The sequence below is a fragment of the Callithrix jacchus genome, chromosome 13 (genome assembly GCF_049354715.1).
Source record: "Callithrix jacchus isolate 240 chromosome 13, calJac240_pri, whole genome shotgun sequence".
Lineage (NCBI taxonomy): Eukaryota > Metazoa > Chordata > Mammalia > Primates > Cebidae > Callithrix > Callithrix jacchus.
In genome coordinates, this window is record NC_133514.1 from 76684505 (window position 1) to 76707023 (window position 22519).

The 22519-nt window shown below is 35.7% G+C and overlaps 1 protein-coding gene across 6 annotated transcripts in view; it reads left to right on the forward strand.

Annotated features, from left to right (window-relative positions):
* ASXL3 (ASXL transcriptional regulator 3) overlaps positions 1–22519 on the forward strand; it is a 174242-nt gene that overhangs the window by 9540 nt on the left and 142183 nt on the right. For 3 of the 6 annotated variants that reach the window (XM_035270825.3, XM_078346919.1, XM_078346920.1), the window contains exon 2: positions 20372–20454. In XM_035270825.3, the coding sequence (XP_035126716.3) occupies positions 20372–20454 (83 nt within the window). Of the gene's footprint in view, positions 1–18304; positions 18427–20371; positions 20455–22519 lie in introns of those variants that run through there. The other 3 variants (XM_035270834.3, XM_035270835.3, XM_054244109.2) reach the window with 2 other exon arrangements.

Here is a 22519-nt window from a genome sequence, read left to right on the forward strand (position 1 = left end):
GTGTATCAGTGTATATGGACATGCACGTGTGTGTGTGTGTGTGTGTGTGTGTATGCTTTAAAATGTGGATCATGCTGTGTTTATAACTTACTTATTGATTGTATTTTATCCCTGTCAGTCTGTGAATTATTTGAAGTATCCTAAGATTCCCCTTAACATCTAGCAGATCAGCATATTTAGCTTATGGGTTGGAGATGATGATACAAACCAATGGGGAAAGGACTCCCCTAATGCTGTATAGTATACAGTGATGAATTTATTGGTTTCATTCATCAGAATTATAGATTGCAGGCAACAGACACATCTTCTCCTAATTTAAATAGAAAAGAAGCAGGTTTTCTTTTTGGAGGTCATGCTTCAAGAATAGTCTAGTTGGAATATTGCTGTGGGTGCTAATACCATCAATAATGATCACCACCATGACTCAGTGCTTTTACATGGGACACTGCCATTGTTGCCAGTGTGTCACGAATAGTCTCATGATTTGCTATATTTGCAACCCCTGTTGAAGATTAAAATACACATTCAGGAGAATCAGATTGGAAGATTCTAGGTCTCATATCTGTACCTTAGCTGCTAGAGAGTAATGAGAAAGTATATATGTCCCCTTCAACTCCTGGAGTGAAAATATCTCCACGTGCATTTTCATAGCAAGAATAAAGTCCACAAGATTAAGGCTAAATGCCTTAATCTCTTTCCCACTCCCAGTAAGTCTTCTCCTCCTTTCTTCCATCTCCTGGTAAAGCCACCACCATTTCCACATTTGTTCAAGCCACAAGCCCTCTTGTCAGTGTTATACCTTCTCATATTTTTGTCTTATATCCAGTAAATAACTGACTTCAGACATCATCTTTTTTTTATTTTACTCTTCAGATCCTTGTTTTTAAATACTTTACTTATATACCCATTTCAACTGTCATTTACCTTAATGCAGGCTGTTATATGGGTTAGGGAGACAGTGTAAATTAATGATGGACCTAAGAGTCAGGAAGATTTGAGTTTGAGTCCAAATTCTGCCACTAACTATGTGTTTGACCTTGAGAAAGTTACATAGCATCTCTCAATTTTACTTCCGTTGTCTAATAAAGGAATAGTAATAATATCTACCTTAAAGAGTGGTTGGAATCTTTAAGATAATGTGCACAGTGTAGTTTTGTGTCTCACATTTTAAGATGCCAGTTAATGTTAGTATCTGGTAGCTTCCATCTTATGAAGTTCCTGCAATAACTTTGTAATTTGTTTCACTGACTATAGACTTGCCTCCACTGAGGATCATTCTTTTTGCATTTATAATCATTATTTAAATGTAAAACTTGTTCATTGTACCCGCATTGAGTCTAAGTCCCTGTAGGAAGTAGATAGCATTACCCTCAAGGGGTGATTAAAGAAAGTTAGGGCACAGTAAAAGAAAAGAACAGGATATGTGAGAAAAAAAGGCTTTTTACAACTTTCAAATTAAGATAACTATTGTCTGGTACATTGATTACAACACAGATTGGAAATGTTTGCAAGGTAAATAATCTCCTTTATACGTGCTAGTAAAGTGTTCTTAAACTTGGTGTCATAACCTCTTTAAAGAGTATAGGAATTTGATATGATGGAATAACCTAGTATATCAATCTTAATAAAGTTGTGAATAAAGGACAGTAATGTTTTTATCACTAATTAATAAAAATGGCAATAAGAACTAATAATGATTGGGTACTTATATGCTTGATGCTGAACTAAACTTGTTATATGCATTATATTGCTTAATCCCATGAGTAAACCTTCCCATGGGAAGGATCATTGCTTAATCCCATGAGAATGATCCTCAGTGGAGGCAAGTCTATAGTCAGTGAAACAAATTACAAAGTTATTGCAGGAACTTCATAAGATGGAAGCTACCAGATACTAACATTAACTGGCATCTTAAAATGTGAGACACAAAACTACACTGTGCACATTATCTTAAAGATTCCAACCACTCTTTAAGGTAGATATTATTACTATTCCTTTATTAGACAACGGAAGTAAAATTGAGAGATGCTATGTAACTTTCTCAAGGTCAAACACATAGTTAGTGGCAGAATTTGGACTCAAACTCAAATCTTCCTGACTCTTAGGTCCATCATTAATTTACACTGTCTCCCTAACCCATATAACAGCCTGCATTAAGGTAAATGACAGTTGAAATGGGTATATAAGTAAAGTATTTAAAAACAAGGATCTGAAGAGTAAAATAAAAAAAAGATGATGTCTGAAGTCAGTTATTTACTGGATATAAGACAAAAATATGAGAAGGTATAACACTGACAAGAGGGCTTGTGGCTTGAACAAATGTGGAAATGGTGGTGGCTTTACCAGGAGATGGAAGACATTTTTTAATATTATTCAAATGTAGAAATTGAGGTTTAGAGTGTGTGTTAGTTGAGTTTCTCCCAGTTACAAGTGAAACAAAATTTAACTCAAATTAGTTTAAGGAAAAAGGGTCACGTAACTGAGAAATCCAGGAATGAACTTCAGTTGTAGGTGATATAGGGATTAGAGAATGTCATCAAGGTATTTGCTTTCTATTTTTTTTTGTCTTTGTTTTCTTCTTGGCTTCATATTTTAGTCAGGGTTCTATTCAGGTATTGGACAAGATAAGATGGCCACTGGCACCACCTATGTGTGTTGTCCAACTTTAGCCACAACAGCCTAAAGACGATCTCAGTCTCTTTTCCTCTCCCCAGTCCATCTCTCTCTCTTAGTTTTTAATGCCAATCTCAAAGAAGATTTTACTTTATCCTTGCTTGGCTGATATGCCCATTCCTGCACCAACTGCAGTGGCCAAGAGCAGGTATCACTATTGATTGCAACACAAGGATCACATAGAGGAAAATTCACAAAAGCACCAATAAAAGGCGATGGAAAGTATGCTGGAAAAACAAATTATAAATGATATTGCCTTTGCTATATAGAGGATGAATTAACTGGCTTAGCTAGTAAATTGTGGAGGAATGACTCAAATCCATGTCTGCCTGACTTTAGACTTAAGTGTTCTAATGTAGGTACTCTTCATTCATTACTTCTGGTATTATTTTTATGATATTTATTTTACACTAAAGATATGTTGAAGCTCAGGCAGCCATTATGAATAACCTAAATATCTCTTTGGTCTGTTTCTACTGAAACCTACTTTCCTGATTTAGAGGCTAGAAGTTACCATGGAAGATTTCTGTTCTGTTTTTCCCCACAGACTAGTTTCTTTCTGGTTATATATGAATAGTCTATATAGAATATTTATAATATAGTTTGACACAATTTAGGATCCAAGTGCTATTTAGATCTTAACAGACTAAAATATATATTTCTTTGTGAAGCTTCCAGGTACCTTCTGGATGCAAGTAAATATTTTTATTCACTGTTTAAAATGTCCAAGTTTCCTTCCCTTTGTTGATCATAATCCTTAGATGATACTAACTTACCAAAGAGAACAAACGTTTCTTCACCATGGAATAAATCCTCACACATTTCTCTGAATATTGAGATTGGGTCAGCATCAGATAATGATTCCTTATTTCATGTAGAAATGTATGGACATCACAGTCTTATTGCTGACATTTTCTATTTATTTATTTGACAACATTTTTTTCTTCCCTAGAGCCCAAATGAATCAAATATAGTGTTTCAGAAAAATGTTTTTTCTCTTTCTCCCTCTTTTTGACACATTTTACTTAGCTTTGTGGAAATTTATCTCTAGCTTTTCAGCTTGGAAAGTGGATGGTTCTGAGAATTGATGTTTTTTCATGCTCAGCCCTGGGCAGAGTTGCTACTATTTAAAGAGAAAACACATTTAGTCTGGATCCGCCAGGATCTTTAATGAGAAAATGAGAAAAAGAAATACGCTATTGAATATAAACAAAAATATTGTCTTCTTATTTTCATCCTTTCTTCAATTTTTATTTCTTTATCATTTTTTTGCTAATGGTGTGTTTATAAACCAAGTACCAGTAACTAAATAGGAATAGATGGACTATCAGCAGGAAAAAGAAAAGTTCATGCATAAATCTAGATATTGCATTTCCTTTCAATCTTCTAATGGCACTACATGTTATTTTTTGGAATTTACTATTTTCTAAGCTCACCTTCATAGTAGGAAATGCACTCATGAAAGTTAAACACATTTTTTTCATTGGTTAAAAGCTTTAGTGGAGAATGAAGCCCTTAATTAGTAGAGTCTCCCCTCTCCTATCTTTGTATGGAATTTTATCTTTTATCTTCCTGGTGCTAGGTGCGGTGGTAGGCAGTTCAGGTGGGAAAAGCACCTCTAAGCAAGGTATCATCTAGACAAATGGGTGATGGGAGAAACAATTAATAGAACTTTGATAAAACAGTGTTTGAAGTTTTTTTCTTGTGTGTTTGTACATACATGTTTATATTAGATAGACTCTACAAGGAAAAAATGGTCTTACTCTACTAAGTTAATTAAATAAAGATCTTTCTCTGTTTTTAAGACACGAGCAAGTAGATATTACCTTATAATCATTAGGTTGGTGTATAGTTATTTTGTTTTCCTCCTTAGGGACAGGTGGTGGCATGGCACTTCTTTGCTGCCTTGAATTAGGCATACCCATTTCTGTTTTATTATATCTGACCTGCAACTTTTAAGGGTCATTATTTTATTCACTTTATTTCTTTCCAGGTTGTATTGATCACAGAAGCCAGTGACAAGAGGGAATTTCAGTTAACCTGGTTCTTGGCTGGACATGTAGATGTCAGTGAGAAATAAGCATTTGTTTCAATCTACCGAGATTTTGGGGTTGATTTTTACTGTTGCATGTATCTGCCTATCTTGACAGATTCAATCTTTATACGAAAAACAGGTGTTTTTATTCCAGGCCACCCTTTACTTTTGTTTATGAGGCACTAAAATATATAATTACATGCTTCAGAGATCTGTTGGGAAAACAAGGTTAAAGTCCCTTTTTTTTCCTTCTCCATTATGTTAAATTGATTTGTAAAATCTTCCTTTCCAGTGTGTATGTTTTGTTACTTTAAACCTGTAAAAAATGTTGTTTTAAACTGGTAAAAAAAAATTTTTATTACAAGGAAAATCTTTTTGTGTTTCATCTTAAGATAATCTTGTTTATATTTTTGCCTTATAAAATAGCTGCCTTTCCTCCCATTTGTCTACCAAGGAGGAAAATTTTTTAACCAGAGAGAGTAGAACAATCATTGTTAACAAGAAATTTAATTCCAAGATTGTTAAAAAGATACAGAAAGGGCACCTGGACATTTTAAATGAGTTCAAGTTCCCAAGTTAAGACAAATTGTGTTTCATTGAAAAGGTATGGCCAGATTTCCACACCACTGAGAAGGGGAAAGCAGACACTGTAATAATACTTCTTTCTTTCTTCCTTCCTTTCTTTTCTTTCCTTTCTCCCCCTACGCCCACATTTTTTTGATCTAGGGGAGAACTGGGAGAGAAGCACCCCCACCAGCAGATTATATTTCCCAGCCTGTCTGTCTCAGAGATTTCAGTCTATGTTTCCTATCCATTGAGGGCTCAGTTACCCTGGGGCTTTTTCCCACCAGTTTCCACTCTTCCCTAGATATCCTATACAGAAACTCCTGGCAGCTCACAGACTCCCCATTGAGCCTAACCCCTTTATGTAGGAAAGTGGGGAAAAATGAAGAAAACTGGTCTTGAAAGCCTGCAGACTTTCATACCACAAGGAATGTGTTGACCACATGCATCTTAAACGAGATGAACTATGTTTGTCCAGTCCTTCAACTTACTGATGTTCAGCCATATTTGTTCTGTGTTGTAAACTAAAACCTCAAAACCAGGAGGTTTTCCCCAATCCTTCTTGCCAAAAGGGATGATGTTGTAAATAAATAGTCCTTTACATCTTAAATTGCAATTTTGTTTATGGTATAATATATCTGTAGGAGACATTGATTTTCACAGCAAATTCCTTTATCTTTTAAAATTTTAGCCTTTATATGATTATTCAGACACTGAAATATTATTGTAGGTGACGCTATCTCTGAATTGCTAAAGTCATGAAACAAAGTCTCATCTTTTTGTTTTAATTTCCCATAATATGGAGCTGATGTATTTTACATTTATATCCCCTATGTACTGGAATACCTAGAGATTATCCAGATGTTTGTATTATTGTATGTCCTCTATACTTGATGGCAGGCATAGTTATATTTTAAACCTGAATGCAAGTGTAATAAGCACTCTTAAAAATTTTTCTATAGATAGCTTGCATTGAGAGGATGGATTCCTTGTGGGCCTAAACCCTACTGTCTGTGGTTAAGCGAATATGAGAACAACATCTGGCCTAATTTATCTTTAGGCAAAATTTAATAATGCTGAATGGCAACCTCTGGGAAAAATCTAAGACTTGATGTGAGTCCCAATTTAGAGCTGGCTAATAGGTGACTCTTACTTTCCAAAGGAATGGGTATTTTGATCACATCAAAGTTAATTTTTCTTCCTTCTGTCATCAAAATGTGGTATTATAGTATAATGAGCACCCAGCCTGGTTATAAGCAGAACTCAGCTATAAAATCCGGACTAAGGAAGGCTAGGAAGCAACAGGGACTATCTGATTTCATGCAGAATCTTTTGTTGGCAAAGGCAAGTTTGAATACTCCATTGACTTATCAAAGAGATCCAGCCCCTATCTCATATCAAGAAATACTGGCTGATTGAATCCAGTCCTGCTTGCTTGTAAATATACCTAATTCCTCTAGCATATAGTTTAAGAAGCAAGACCAGAAAGAAGGGATAAACTTGGGAGGATTGGAAAACTTGGCTAATATTAAGGTAGGTAGTACATCAGGAAGCATGTAGAAATATTTGCCCTGAATTCATTTAGCATAAATCTTAAAAAAAAATTTTTAATATAAATGAAGTCTCATTATGTGAGAACTCCAAACCTCAAGTGATCCTCCCATCTTGGCCTCCCAAAGTGCTGGGCTTACAGGTATGAACCACCATGCCTGGTCTATTTAGCACAAATCTTGATGTAGATATCTTAATTATATCCCAAATAAGTATAGTAAATCAGAGTGGGAGTACTTTGACTTGGCTTGTAGTACAAACCATTACAGTAAATATTTATACATGACTCAAATTGGAAACAGGGACATACATTTCACTTAAGTCTACTTGTCTGTAGGAAGCCCGTGGTCTACACTCTAAACTCTTAGGACACCTGCTTCAAATTTTAAAAATGTCTAGGTAAAGAACTTCTACCACTAGAATTATTTATAGCTTTGTCCATGGACTCCTATTGCTGTAAAATGTTTAATTTTCTAGATATTACATCTGAATGGATCAAGTGCATATTTAACCAAGAAGTATACTCTGCTTCTCAGAATTTTTGTTATTAGGAATTTGAGTTGCCAGTGATGAAATTTTAGGAATTTCTATGTTTCTGTTAATCTGAAGGAAGCAGATAAATTAGCATCTGACTTAAAAAGCATTTATTGCATATTTTGTATCCTTTTAAAATATTCTATGTTTGTGTCCTTTGTAGGGACATGGATGAACCTGGAAACCATCATTCTCAGCAAACTGACACAAGAACAGAAAATCAAACACCTCATGTTCTCACTCATAGGCGGGTGTTGAACAATGAGAACACATGGACACAGGGAGGGGAGCATCACACACTAGGGTCTGTGGGGGGGAACTAGGGGAGGGACAGCAGGGGGTGGGGAGTTGGGGAGGGATAACATGGGGAGAAATGCCAGATATAGGTGATGGGGAGAAAGGCAGCAAGCCACACTGCCATGTGTGTACCTATGCAACAATCTTACATGTTCTTCACATGTACCCCAAAACCTAAAATGCAATAAAAAATAAAATAAAAAAAGTATCCTATGAAAGAAACCAACTGTGGGCTCAATAATTAGTCTGATGAACACATTGGTCATGAACCTTTGGTCATCTAACCAATTTAATGAAAAGGAGAATTTATTGGAAGACTCATAAGTTATAAGCCATTGCAGGAAAATGAGAGGCTCTAAGTAATACTTGGAAAGTAAGAATAAAAGTAGCTAGGACTCTCCCATCCTCTCTCTGCACAGTATGCTTATTTTCTGAGCCTGGCTCACATGCCTATGAACATAGCTTCCAACAAATCTCAGGCTCTCCTCACATGGTATTATTACCAGAAAGTACTCAAGATGTGTTTTCTTGAGTTTTAAGGTTGTACATCCTGGAGAAGATTAATGATTGGCTCTCCTTGGGTACCCAACCCCAGCCATTCCTCCTGCCCATCCTTAATAGGTAATTCTTCAGGAATTGCCTATTCCTGAAGGAATATGACAGAAATGTGTCAGCTGTCAGGAATATGACAGCTTCCATTCAAACCAAAATGAAAAAGGACGTTCTTCCAAAGAAAGAAGTAGGGAATTGTGCACAGACAACAATAAACTGAGTACATCAATTCGTTCTTGTCATTTTGTTGTCTTCTTTTTTTTTTCATTAGGCAAGTATTACACACCTACCATATATACAAACACATATACAGAAATATCAAGATGACAACAATTCCATAGAGTCAGAATTATACCACCACTAGAAACAGGGTAGGAGGCAGTGGTCATTTCTATTTAGCATAGATTAGCATTTTGAATGAATATGAAAGAAGACATATGGCTTCATTCCTTTTATTTTTTATTTTGTGTATGTATATGTTTATGTATATATGTATTTTTTTGAGATGGAGACTTGCTCTGTCACCCAGGCTGGAGTGCAGTGGTGTGATCTCAGCTCACTGCAACCTCTGACCCTCAGGTTCAAGTGAGTCTCCTGCCTCAGTCTCCCGAGTAGCTGGGATTACAGGAGCTTGCCACCTCGCCCCGCTAATTTTTGTATTTTTAGTAGAGATGGGGTTTCACCATCTTGGCCAGGCTGGTCTTGAGCTCCTGACCTTGTGATCCACCTGCCTTGGCCTCCCAAAATGCTGGGATTACAGGCATGAGCCACCATGCCGGGCCCCTTCCTTTCATTTTAAATCTATTTTTAAGTAGGTTAGATGCTTGCCACCTTCCCTTTCCCCACCATAGCCAGAGAATAAGCATCTCCAGCAATGGTAAAGGTGTATTTATTGTATTTCATTTTGGTATATGTGTGTCCTTGGTAAAAATATTTGTTAATGAATTACTGAGGTGGTGGTGCAGTTGTCCTTCTATAGTCGGGAGAAAAGAGTTACCATTAACTGACAAATAAACATCATTGTCTGTCATTCTTCAACATTTAAGTGGGCAGAAACAAATAATTTCATATGACAAAGTCATTTTTTACAGTTATCTAAAGATATATTGTACAACATAATTTCTTCTGGCAGATACATCTGGATGCTGTGTCATTTCAGACTAGTTTGTGGGAATAACATTGAATAATTTTTCTGACTCAGATTGAATGATGAGTAATGTTTGCTTTGGAAAAATTTCAGTTTTCCTGTACTTTATTTTCTTCACTGTGATTACAGTATAAGACATATAACTGTTTCTGTTGTTGGTTGAGTATTCAGATTTGTTTTGTTTCTGAGTTGACCTTCTTTCTGTCTCTCTGTGTTTCATTCATTCATTCATTCATTTGAGACAGGATCTGGCTCTGTTACCTAGGCTGGAGTGGAGTGGTAGAATCTTGGCTCACTGAAATCTCCACTTCTCAGGTTCAAGATATCCTTTCACCTTAGCCTCCTGAGAAGCTGGGACTACAGGTGCATGCCACCACCCCCAGCTAATTTTCATATATTTTTTTTATAGAAACAGGGGTTTCACCATGTTGACCAGGCTGGTCTCAAACTCCTGAGCTCAAGCAGTCAGCCCATTTTGGCCTCCCAAAGTGCTGGGATTACAGGCGTGAGCCACTGCACTTGGCCTGAGCTGACTTTTAAATCAGCTATTAACAACTGTATAATTTATATAATACATACAAAAATCATATAAATTACATACTGTGTAGAGTCTCCAGAGTTACAATTGTTAATGCTAATATTTTTATATGACTGGCATGTGGGTGGAACTTTATGGGTACATGTATATGTACACCACAGACACTGGAATATATGCATCCTCTGATGTATTTTTCTTTAACATGTTCATTTTTACTTAGCACTTTCTCATGTCTGTACATAGTTTCTTATTCCTTACCTTATTCTTTCTATTATTTTGTGGTATGTACCTTCATTTATTTAACCTTCTCCCTCTTTATTTTACTATATTTCATTATTTTGTAGGCATAATCTCATATAATGTTGCTTTGTACATGAAAGATAGGCTGTGGACTTGTATAAGAAAAATATCTAAAGTTAGATGAAGTTAAGTGAGACTGCCTGCCTTTTATATTTTAATAGTACTGTTAAATTACTGTTAAAGTGAGATTTTACCATTTGATTGACAGTATATTGTGAGGTGAAACTCTTGGACAAGGAGGGCATGTGTTGAATCCCAATTCTGCTTCTTACCATGAAATAACCTGGTGTAAGTGAATTAAAAGTGAATTAATGTATTGGTGTCTCAGTTCTCTCAAGTACAAAAAAACTTAAAAAAAAAACAACAAAAATCTACCTAACTGGATAATTGTGAAATTAAATGTCTTAACATAAGTCAAGTTCTTAGAAAAGTGCTTTGCCTATTTTGATTACAAAATGCTTTCCAGCATTATGTATTGGCTGTTCTTATTAATGCCAGCATCTTGTAAGAATTCCCAAGATTTAAAACTTTAGGGTCTTGACTGATTGCTGCTTTTGATATTATCCTGCAAGGAATACTGATTATCCCTATTGTCTGTTTACATATGGACAGAGGTTAGTATTCATATGTAGGCAAAAATATACATTAAGTACCGTAATTTTCATAATACTGTATTAATCCTGCATCTGCAATTATTGTTTTCAGAGTTGTTATATATCTATTTATACTACTAGTAAAATATAAATAAACCCTAAATTGTTAGAGTATATAATCTTGATTTAATCATGTTAGATCTTGGGAAGATTGTCTAATTCAATTATTTCATCTAATATTCTCATTTATATTTTTATGTTATGTTTAGATTTTTATGGGAGGTTCTATAACAAAACTTATTATATGTTCCATGTTTGCTTTTACTTAACCCTCCTTGTAAATATTGTTCATTGCCCACCAGTGCCTCTGTATAAATGTCTATGTGAGACACTTCTCTTAGCTTAGAAATAGGAACGTGTTTATCTGCTTTGACAAACTCATGTTTCTTTCATTCAGCTAATGAGAGTTAACTAATGTCTGCCTCTACATTTTAACTACCATAAAATTGGGACAGTGTTTGAGATCACAGTCACAGCAATATAGGGGGCATGATTTCTCTTTTTGAACCATTGCATTGGATTAGTCTCGTTTAAAATTGTTCAAGTTTCTTTCAAGGAGATGTGATAAGAAAAGTTACATGAGAGAAGTTATATGGGATAAGGAATGGTGACACACGAGCCTTGATGACAAGACACTGAAAGAATTTGCAGGTATGAGCAGGAAGTATTGTGGATAACCATGGATAACCATGGGAATAATCACAGAGAACAGGAAAGCAATTGTCCAAAGGCCTGGGTTGAAATCTTCGTTCTCCCACTTTGGCTGTGTAACACTGGGCAAATTAAATTAACTTCTTTGTTTCTTCATTAATTCATCTATCATCTATAAAGTGAGGGGAACAATAGGCCCTATGTGATAGGGTTGTTATAAGTATTAAATGAGCTCATATGCATGTTAGAATAATGCTTAATGCAGAGTAACTAACTGCTGTGTAGTTGCTATTATTTTTAAAATGAAGAGAAAAATTTTAATTATAGACTATTGAGCTTTATCTCAACCTTCAATAAAATACTAGAGTGCATTATGATACAGATGACTGTGAGCATTTAGAAGTGGATGATCAGATCCCTGGAAGGCATTATGGATTTTCTAAGTTAATTCATGTCAAACTAAATTAATTTATTTTTTATAGGATTATTAGACTTATATACATCAGGAAGATGCACATGTTAGAGCTAAATTTCAGACAGTCATTGACATAAGTCTATTGTAAAACTCGTTTAGAAGTGATGGACAATTATAAACTAGATGATAATATAATCAAATGAATTTGCAGCGAATTGAACATGTATAGATAAAGTATATTGATTGAGTAATCAGTATCTGTCTGAAAGGAGATCCCATTGGCAGCCATGACAGTTTGTTCTACATTGATTTGTTTAGCTCTGTCATGAATAACTTGGAGGAATAAATCAAAACCATGTTTGTCAAATTGGTGGCCAACAAAGTAAGGGAAACTGAGCAACTGGAAAACAAATGGGGATCGCAAAAGAACTTTGTAAGCTTGAGAAAATAATGGTAACTGAAAAGATAAAATTTACCTGAGATCAGTGTCCTTTTTTGAAGTTTTTTTCGGGACATGTAGAAATCCAGCAGAGGAGATTTCTGGGATGAGTTTATTTGTTACTCTGGATTATCAGGTCTTTGGCACTAATAAGATGTAAGCCTAAATACCTGGATTTAAACAAACACTAATGCATTAAAACTAGTGCATTAAAACAGTGGAATGCTTATGACTGGCAAGTTTGGAAAACACACCACAGAACTGTGGATGCAATTTCAGAAGCAAATATTGAAAGATCTGGAACTTTCGGTTGAGTGACATTATGAGGTGGCTGCTGAAAAAGAGCATGTGTTGTATTAGGTTAATGTAATTATTGGAGATAGAAAAAAATGACTTCCCCATACTGTATTTTGATCGAGTTACAGTTAAAATATTTATCAATGGTTTTTAGCTCATTTATTTTAATGAGTGTAATTCTTAAAGATGTGTTTTAAAAGTGACACTGGAAAACTCAAGAATGTTCAGAGAAGGATTATTTGGGTGGTTGTGTTTGCAAACTATTTTATATGAAGAATGATGAAGAAACTGAGGATCTATTAATCTGGAAACAAAGGGAGACTTGACCTGAATAGTGTTTAAAATATGTGGCAACGTATCTTGTGTATAACTTATTGAATCCCCATATATAACACAATTGCCTTTTGAGCTTACATGATAAAACAGTGTTTGTAATTTAACATTAAATAACTATTGTATTCAAAGGTAAAAACTAGGATTATTCGATAGAAATGAAAGGAAAGCGTTATTTTTACTTCAAGTACAGTGAAGGCTTTTAAATAATTACTAGGGTCTTAAGAAAATAGACTGCCTGCAAATTTCTATAGTAGAAAGATTTCCCTGATATTCATTAAAGGGAAGTTTTACTTTGTAAAACAAGTTTTACATATCATTGTTTAAACAATAATTCTTCTTTTAATTTTTTTTTTCAGGAACATTTTGTAACTTCTGAGTGTCTCTCACTTTGTTTTCTTTCTGTGTGAAAAATGAATGCCAAGTGTTTTTAAACCATTAGAAACTTACTGAGATCCAAAAAAAAGTTGCCAAAATTCCACAGGAAATTAGAATTCACTTCTCAATGGTAAAGAATTTCATCTGCAAATTCAGGGAATGACCACTTTGTTTGAAACTCCAAAAATCATTTCTTTCAGCTGTGCTCAGGTTTTATGATCCTGGGCAACTAAAATAAATTCCTTCTGATGAATATTCTATGATACCATATATCATAGTTGCTTGAAAGTTTCAATATATGTTGTTGGAAGTAAGTTGTTACTGTTGATATTCTATATTTTTGATTTGTAACAAATATAATGAGATAATTGGTCATTTAGGATGCTCTTCCTAGGCATCTGAACCGTATGTGAAGGTATGTCATGAGGAAATGAGGCACAGTATGATGCAGGCTTACCTGTGCATCACTGGTGAAATACGTTTGGAAGTGGTCAGGCAGTGAGGGATGAGAATATGTGGCTAACCTGATTTGTAGTAGCTCGTGAAGTTTATTTAGGAAATCTCAGAGAGACTACATTTAATTCCTGTGATTTTCTGGTAGCGCTCTTCTTTGTATTGAAAAAAATCTGTTTTTCTAGGCTGCGCTCAAACGGGGCTGACCTTTGTTTTCAGCCAGTAATATCAGCTACTGTTTATTAACACTCATTGCTGTAGGCAGTCATTTGGCTCATTGGAATAATAAGTGCTTTAAGTTCATTATCTTATTTAGTCCTTACAATATTTTTATGAGTGAGGAAGAGAAGAAATTATGACTCAGAAATTTCCGATGTCTTATCTAACATTAGACAGCTAGTGAGCAGGGGTTCCTGGTTCATCTGATTCCAGAGCTCACAACCTTCATTATTATTCTATAAAAAGTTCCAAATATAGAATGACTCAAAACGTCTCCCCAAATTAATTTGGTCTTTGTTTATTGGAGCCTATTTAGTAGTGCTACAATCTGGAGATACAGATGTGAATAAGGACCGAAGCCCAGGATTACATGAGGCTTACAGTGAGCAGAAAGATTATCATTAAACAGTTAACACTAATTAATGACAATTTTGACAGGTTCTATGCCAAAGGAATGTATAATTTAAACCATTATCTGAGAATTTAAGTAAATACCTGATTGTTCATATATATATATATATATATATATATATATATATATATATATATTTGTTTGTATGTTTGTTTTGAGACAGGGTATTGCACTGTCATCCAGGCTGGAGGGCAGCGTTGCAGTCACTGCTCACTGCAACCTCAATTTCCTAGGCTTAAGCAATCCTGCCTACTAAGTAGCTGAAACTATAGGCACACACCACAATGCCTTGCTTATTTTTTTTTTCTTATTTTCTTATTTTCTATATTTTATAGACAGGGTCTCGATGTGTTGCCCAAGTTGGTTGGTCTCATACTCCTGGGCTCCAATGATCTGTATACCTCAGCCTTCCAAATTGTTGAGGTTACAGTCATGAGCCACCACGTCTGGGCTGATAGTTCTTAAGTGTGAAATTGCTGAACTGGGGTGAGAGAGATAATACCTTGACTTATGGGAATGTAACTAATGCCTGATGATCTGAGGTGGAACAGTCTTATACAGAAACCATTCTCCATCACCATTCTGTGGAAAAATGGTCTTCCATGACACAGGTTTCTGGTACCAAAAAGGTGGGGGACCACTGTATAATAGTATATAATTTTACCATAAAGTACATTTAAATAGAATAGAAAATTGTTAGCATCATCTTTAACCCTTCAACCAGCAGCCATATATGCTGGGAGTGAAGTACAAACTAATTGAGCTGTAAACACTGGACATTTGCTGAGGTGCTGTCACTTTTTATGTAATTCATTTTCTCATCTGAAGGCAATCAGCAATCCAAGTTCATGTTTCATCAAAATGACATGGACCTTTGAGGTTTTTCAAGAATAGTAGAAATAGGGAATGTTAAATATATTAATTCTAGAGTCTTTTATAATAACGGAAAGTCCCAGACAGGACTTAGCACACAGGAGTTGTCTAATAAATATTAGCTGCTCTTATTATATTTAAACATTGTCATCAACATCATCATGCGCACAAGTCCTGTTCATCTACTCACCAGCTTTATGGCCTCAGGCCAATATAACTTTGTACATTTCAGAGAATGTTAATAATCTTCTGTATGCATCTCACTAAGCTGTTTTGAGGATCAAATAAAATAATATATATCGTGTGAAGGAGGGAAAATAAAATATGTTGTATAAAAGTCATCTGTAATTGTAAAGAGATATATAGTGGTTTCTTGTTGTTATAACCCCAAAATCGTTTACCTCTGTGATGAGGCTCTAAACATCTGAACACTTTAATGAACTGCCAGTATTGATTAAGGGAAGATGACACATTAATGTTAGAAGAAGGGAGAAAGCCTGGTCACTAATACCCACTTAGAATTCCACAAATGTAAACATCTATCATTGAAATGACACTTAAATTGTAGGGATTATTTTTTATTTTGCCATCAAATAAGTAAGCGCTCTCAGAAAGTTTTATTTAGGGCCAGAAGGGCCAAAATTTTAATCTTTAAATGAACAGTGGTCTAATGTGTTTATCCTAGAGATACTTAGAATGAGTTTTCTGTTAAAGAGGCACCAAGAAATTCTTGAGTAAGCCTTAAAATGCTTGAGCCAGTGTTCCTGGAATCAGAAAGGTACTTAAGGACCAAACGTAGGACAGAAAAATCCATTCTTAATTTGTCCCTAAATGATTTGGCAAATCATCTCGCTCTTTCCTTTAACTGTATTGCAGGTGTTACAGGTCCTTTTTGGTAATTTTTTTCCCCCATACTAGGACATGTAGAAGTCTAGGGGAGGAAATTTCTGGAATGAAACGATGTTGCCTCTAAATTATATGAAGGTATAGTCTTTGAGATTGGCTCCGATAGAGTTAGTTCGATAAGAAGGCGGAACGTAATGGTATATTTGCCAGCTATGTACATCTGTTTACCTCCTGTGAAAAACAGATCCACCGCTAGGAAGGCAGCTAGTTGTGTGTATGCTTTGTGTCCCTGTCATGGAGAGTCCCATTTGTGGAGAGCACTGTTGAATTTGAAACCTTTTGTGAAGTGTAGAAATGCAGAATAAAGGAAGGAGCTGGGAATTGAAAAGACTTCAGTGTATGAGAGATGCAAGACATCTCAGAGATTGAGTGAAGTAAAATCACAAATAGAACTTTAACACAAGAGAACAGTTTGTTTTACAAACAAAGAAAGGACAGTTTATGTAAAGATTTAGCACTGTGACAGACTCTGATTTGTGAAGAGACAGTGATGTGTGGCCAGTGGTTTGTAATTACAATCTTGGCAGTGCTAGTTCCAGTAATTCTAGCTACAGATATTCTTAGTGAAACTCAGCAGTTTTAGAGGAAAGGAATTGTAAAGTGCTCAGATTTTCAGCAAAATTTTCTTGAAATGGACTAAGAAAGATTAGTTGTGAGCCAATATGAATAATGCAAGAAAGATAAATAAAGCATACAGCTATTATAAAGGAGAAGCAGTTTACAATATTTGTAGAAAACATGATTGTATACTCTGTGCTATTAAAGCTTAACTCAACTATATAGATAATTATTCTGATTCAGTGGCATTTAGAAATAGAATATGGGAATATTATATGAGAAAAGTATATTCCAAGTTGCAACTGAAAATATAAAATAATAGCTTATTACAGGTTACAAAATAAGTCTTAAGTGGAATGATGTATAAAATTCCTTCAGAATTTAATTAGATGTTTCATTGAATTCCAGTCTCAATTTTATCTGGAAAAAATAAAGGAAATAATTAGAAACTTAAGAAGGAATAATGAGAGCAATGTCCTGTTCAGAAAGTGAAGTACATTATAATATTATAACAATTAAAACAGTGTAATGCCAGCTCAGCAACTGATAGAAATATCAGGGGGACCTAGTGGGACCCCTGAACAAGCTCCAAGGACGGTGTGTTACGCAGTTTCTTCTGGAGACTCTTCAAATTCCCAGAAGTGCTGTTAGCCATTAGAGGGAGTAAGTATGGGGGTCCAAGCTCTCTCATCTCCAGCTGAACATGAACAGCACTCTGCATTTGTGTGTTTTATATATTGGGTTCCCACATTTATATTTAAGTTTCACATTTTGAAAAGTTTTCATTGCCCTACTATTGACATATGGTAGAGGATGCCTCACTAGCCATGTGTGGCATATGAAACAAATTATGTTGGGGAAATGAGGCTTACTATTGGGAGGAGGGGGCAGATGTTAGTATTTCACCTTGGCACAAAAATATAAATTCCAGATGAATTAAAAAATAGTACTTGAAAGAAACACTTGTAGGTATTTGCATGCTCTCTGGATAAAAGGAATTTCTAAACATTAAAGTAGTAGAAGTTAATGGAAAAGCCTGATGGATAGTTGCTTGTGTAACAATTAAAAAAAAAATCTCCAGCCAAAACATCTCAAACATAAGCAACAACAAGACCAGGCAATGCCTTGTGGTCAAGAGATTGTTGGGACAATGGGCAATTAGTGTAAAGTTTGGGTCTGGTAGCTTAAGATGCCATTGTGCTTTGCCTGTGGCTTGTCCCATTTAGTGTATTTGAGTATGGCTGTCTGTGAGTCTGATTCATGTCTCTGCCATGTGTCACATTATTTTGATGGCATCAATGTTTTGTTCTGTGAAGATAATTTCTCATTATCTTTTGTTCTATTAATGTTTACACAGCTCAATCAGTAAAGCTTGTTTACGCCCAGAAACCTCTCCTTCTCTGTCTCTGTTCTCCGTCTTGCAGGAATTGAGGGTGGCTTCTGGTGTTTTGTGTGCCTTCCTCATTTCCTTCCAGCCTCTCATCCACTTCATGATGTAATTCTTGGCACTTTTACTTCCTTTGTAGAGTAGGATGTGATGTCATAGAGAAGGGGACAGGGCTATCCAAATTCTCTCAATTGCTGGGAGGAGCTGCCCAGGTGTGCTGAGGGGCCTGTACTCAGGAAGAGAAACAGGGAATCCTCCACAGTGAGTAACCCCAATTTCAAGTGTACCCAAATTTCCATTTAAACATTGTCCAGTACACTGGAGTTTCTTCTTTGGCCCTTTCTAGATTTAATCAGTTTGCCTTTAGACATTCCCAGTTCAGCTCAATTTTCCTCCTTTCTCTCCCTCCTCCTTGTTTCTCCTCTTTCACCATCCTATGCCTTTCCCCTCCAGTTTCCCCTCTTCCTTGCTTGCTTCCTGTGTGTCTGTGTCTATTGACCTCCTGTCCATATCTTTTATGAGAGATCCATTGCCTTTCATTTGAGGCAGTGCCCGCCCTATATATAGTCCATGTGAACAGAGCATCTCCTTTCAGTAATTCATAATTATGTACTGTTCTACTTACAGTTCTTATTTTAAAACTTCTGTCAGCTTTTTGTTTTCATATTAGCTTCTTCCTCTTTTCCCTGTGCTCTCTACTCTTTTCCCCTTTTCAGCTCTATTATGCAGTTTCCTTATTGCCTTTTCCCCAATATGTTTATACTCCTCTTCCCTATACAACTTTGCCTATAATTGTATTTCCCCCTTTTCCAGTGTTCAGTTTGGCTCTACAGCGTCCTCTGGAAGGACCATTTTCCTTTTTTGCCATTACCATACTTGTTGCCATACCCTTGTTGTTGTGTGGCTCATACTTCTGTATTCTTTAAAGAATTTACAACTATGAGTAAGGAAGGGCTGATAAGGGTAGGGAAAAATGGGAAATTTCCTGGGAATTGGAAAAGAGAGAATAGGAAAGTGTCTGAAAGGTTAGGAGGGGCAGGCTGTGTGCTATGCACACTGAAAGGCCTTGAACAGAGCCTTTACTTGTGATCAGTTGAAATTTGGTTATTGACAGTATAAGAGATCACAGAGCCAGTTTGAACAGATTTGGAAGCCTTGTCAAGTTTTACATTTTTAGAATGACTCTGTTAATTCTTAATAATTATGATTCTTCTAGTAAATAATCACAGATCAGAACTCTAGTGTCTCTAAGTTACAAGAGGCCATGACCTGGGCATGAAGCTCCTGCATAGCATCTTTAATTAGGTGTCCTCAACCCTTGGAGTAGGTCATTGTGAAGATGCGTGTAACTTGTTTCTTGTACCCAGATGTGGTATCTGTAGTTCATGTAGGTGCACAGTAGGGGCACTGCTGCTTATTGTTTCTACCACATGAACTACAGTTAAGTCCCTGGAAAAAATAAAGGAACCTGATTTCCAGGGCTGATGGTCTAAGACCTGGAGAAACAATGAAGTATGTCCTGTGTCTTCCCTACCCTCTGTTTAAAAGAACCCTTTTCACAGAAGATAAGTAGGGCAAAAGAGGAGAGAAAGAGATTGGGGCTGAGTTCATACAGTTGAGACAGGCTGAATGGGAAGAGGAAAGGGCTTATTTGAAATTAATTGGAAAAGGCAAAGGAAAGGAAACTGAGCTGAACTGGAAAACACACTGTAATGAGTTACTTGTGTTCCTGTATGCTTCTTTCAACATTTTGGCCATAAATCCAGTGAGGCTGTTTGTGACCATCACTATGTTCTCTTCTATTGGTAGTATTCAAGCTCCATGATTCCAAGGACCTGGAATCTTAGGAAATATTTTAACAGCCTGAAAACATGACTGTTACCATAAAATATTAGAAACTTTTTAAATAAAGGAAACTATATGCATTTGTTAACTTGGTTTCTTTAGGTTTCACATTTGTTTTTTGGTGTGTATGCCTTTGTGACATTTTTGAAGGATGGTCCCTTTATGTTGCAGAAATTTCTGATTTAAATGTCCAAAAAAATTACATTCTCCCTTTGGGCACCTGACCTGTGTGATGGAATGTTACTTTGATGTAAAAGCCCCTTCCTCTGTAATAAAATAAGCAAAGAATGCATGATTCAGGTACATTTTTGTTTTGTATGCTGCCATGCAATAATCTAGGAATATTATGTTTATATTTTAGGCACTAGAAAAACACCCCAACTCACCAATGACAGCAAAGCAGATATTGGAAGTCATTCAGAAAGAAGGGTTAAAAGAAACAAGGTCAGTATCCATATTTAAAACATTTTCTGTTTTCATTTAATATTTGCCACTCACTGCTAAGCCATAGGTGTATCTAGATTTTGATAATGTAGTTGATTGTCAATTAAGTACCCACAAATTCATTTTTAATTGATAAACAGATGGATGATTTAAGATTTCCTTGGACCTGCCTGTTACCTTAATAAATTGTGTTAGATGGATTGATACAGGAGGTGCTTTCTTAACAAAGAGCAGCACTGTGTGACTTGGTCCCTCATTGAAGTGACTCCTGTCTCTCTTTCTTGTAAGAGGAGATTGTGTTTTTGAAAACAAGTGGTGAGAGAGAAACACTTTTACAGGCTTAATAGGTAGATTCTAGGGTATAAAGATGAGCTCACTTTGATAAAATTTAGTGCCAATAAATGTGGTTGAAAGTCTAATCCTCTTATATTTAAGAACTCTATTTGGAGCATCCTGTAACAATTGTTCAGCCTAATATTTATCCTTTTAAAATGTACAGTTTAGTGGTTTATGTTATATTCCCAAAGTTATGCATCATCACCATATCAAACTTTAGAATGTTTTCATCACCCTAAAACGAAACCGCGTACCTATAAGCAGTTACTCCCTATCCTAACTACTCTTGCCTCTGACAACTTCTAGTCTACTTTCTGTCTCCATGGACTTGCTGTTCTAGACATTTAATGTAAGTGGGATCATATAATATGTGGCCTTTTGTGAACGGCTTCTTTGACTTAACATAATGTTTTCAGTGTTTACTCTTGTAGCATATATCAGGACTTCATTGCTTTTGGTTGCCAAGCAATATTTCAGTGATGATTCTTTATTCTTATTTAGGTATTCATTTTATAATTTTGGCTTTAGATAGCACATTAGGGTCATATAGATGATATTACTTAAGGAGAAAGGGTTTACTGTAGGATAAAACAGCTATGATATTGTCATGTAATCAGTCATGTGTATGTAATCAGCCATGTTACATAGAATGGATTCATATACATGAGTTGTCCATCTGTAAGCCATTTAGCATACAGTAGTTGCAACTTAATGAAATTAAACCTGCTTAACTACCTTTTGGATGTTTTCATTGATGTGGATATAGAAACTGATAAGAGAAATAAATATCCTTCTGAGGCTGACTTTTCCTAAAAATAGGTTTCATCTATAACTCCTATAATTTTAATGTGTGGGTAACATCAGCCCCTAGCTATTTAAAATGTATCTTTTGCAAGGTAGGTCTGTGGGCATCATCATTTACTGGGTACAGGGTATCTATGCTCAAATTTTTATTTTTATTTTGGAGACTTTTTTCCTGCCTACTCTGTAGAAATAGCCTAAGATAATGTAACTACATTGTGTTTGCACTGATCGTTCCCCCATGAAGAGGAGGGAGCAGTGGGCAGATGAGTTGCTGACAGTGCTTAACTACTCTGTTAAAGGAGATCCTGTTTTAAGCCAAATGTCAGCATAAGGAGTTAGGGAACAAAATCAGAAATACGGGAGATTAACTTTCTTCTTGCACCTGTCAATAACCCTGAAAATATTTATGACATTTAGAAACCTCTGAAAATAATTGTGCCACAGCCAGAAGAAAAGAGGGGCTAAAAATCTAAGGGTGTCCAATGTCTTATGTGGGCTTTCTTGCCAGAAGAATCTGCCAACATGAACATAAAAAGCACCTCTTAAAAGTAGACATTTGAAATTCGTTCATTAAGATATTCTCACAGGAGTGACTCTGCTGTTATCAGTTGTTATGAAGCTGAGATATAAATTCCTGTATCGTGGCTCACATTTTAACTATGCTTGTTATCATTACAGCATTATTCCAAAGTTTTCAAAATGCTGGTCCTTCCAGAATGATATATAAAAGGGCAATCAGCATTCATATTTAACAAATACAAACAAATTTTTAAAACCAACTTCTTCAAGAGGAAAGAACATTGAAATGGGAAACGTAACTCCATATTCCTCTAAATGCAATCCCTCTCTTCACTTCACCTACACTGCACCACTATTGTGTCCTATAGGAAAAAAAAATGTCATTTGTTACAAATACTGATTAACC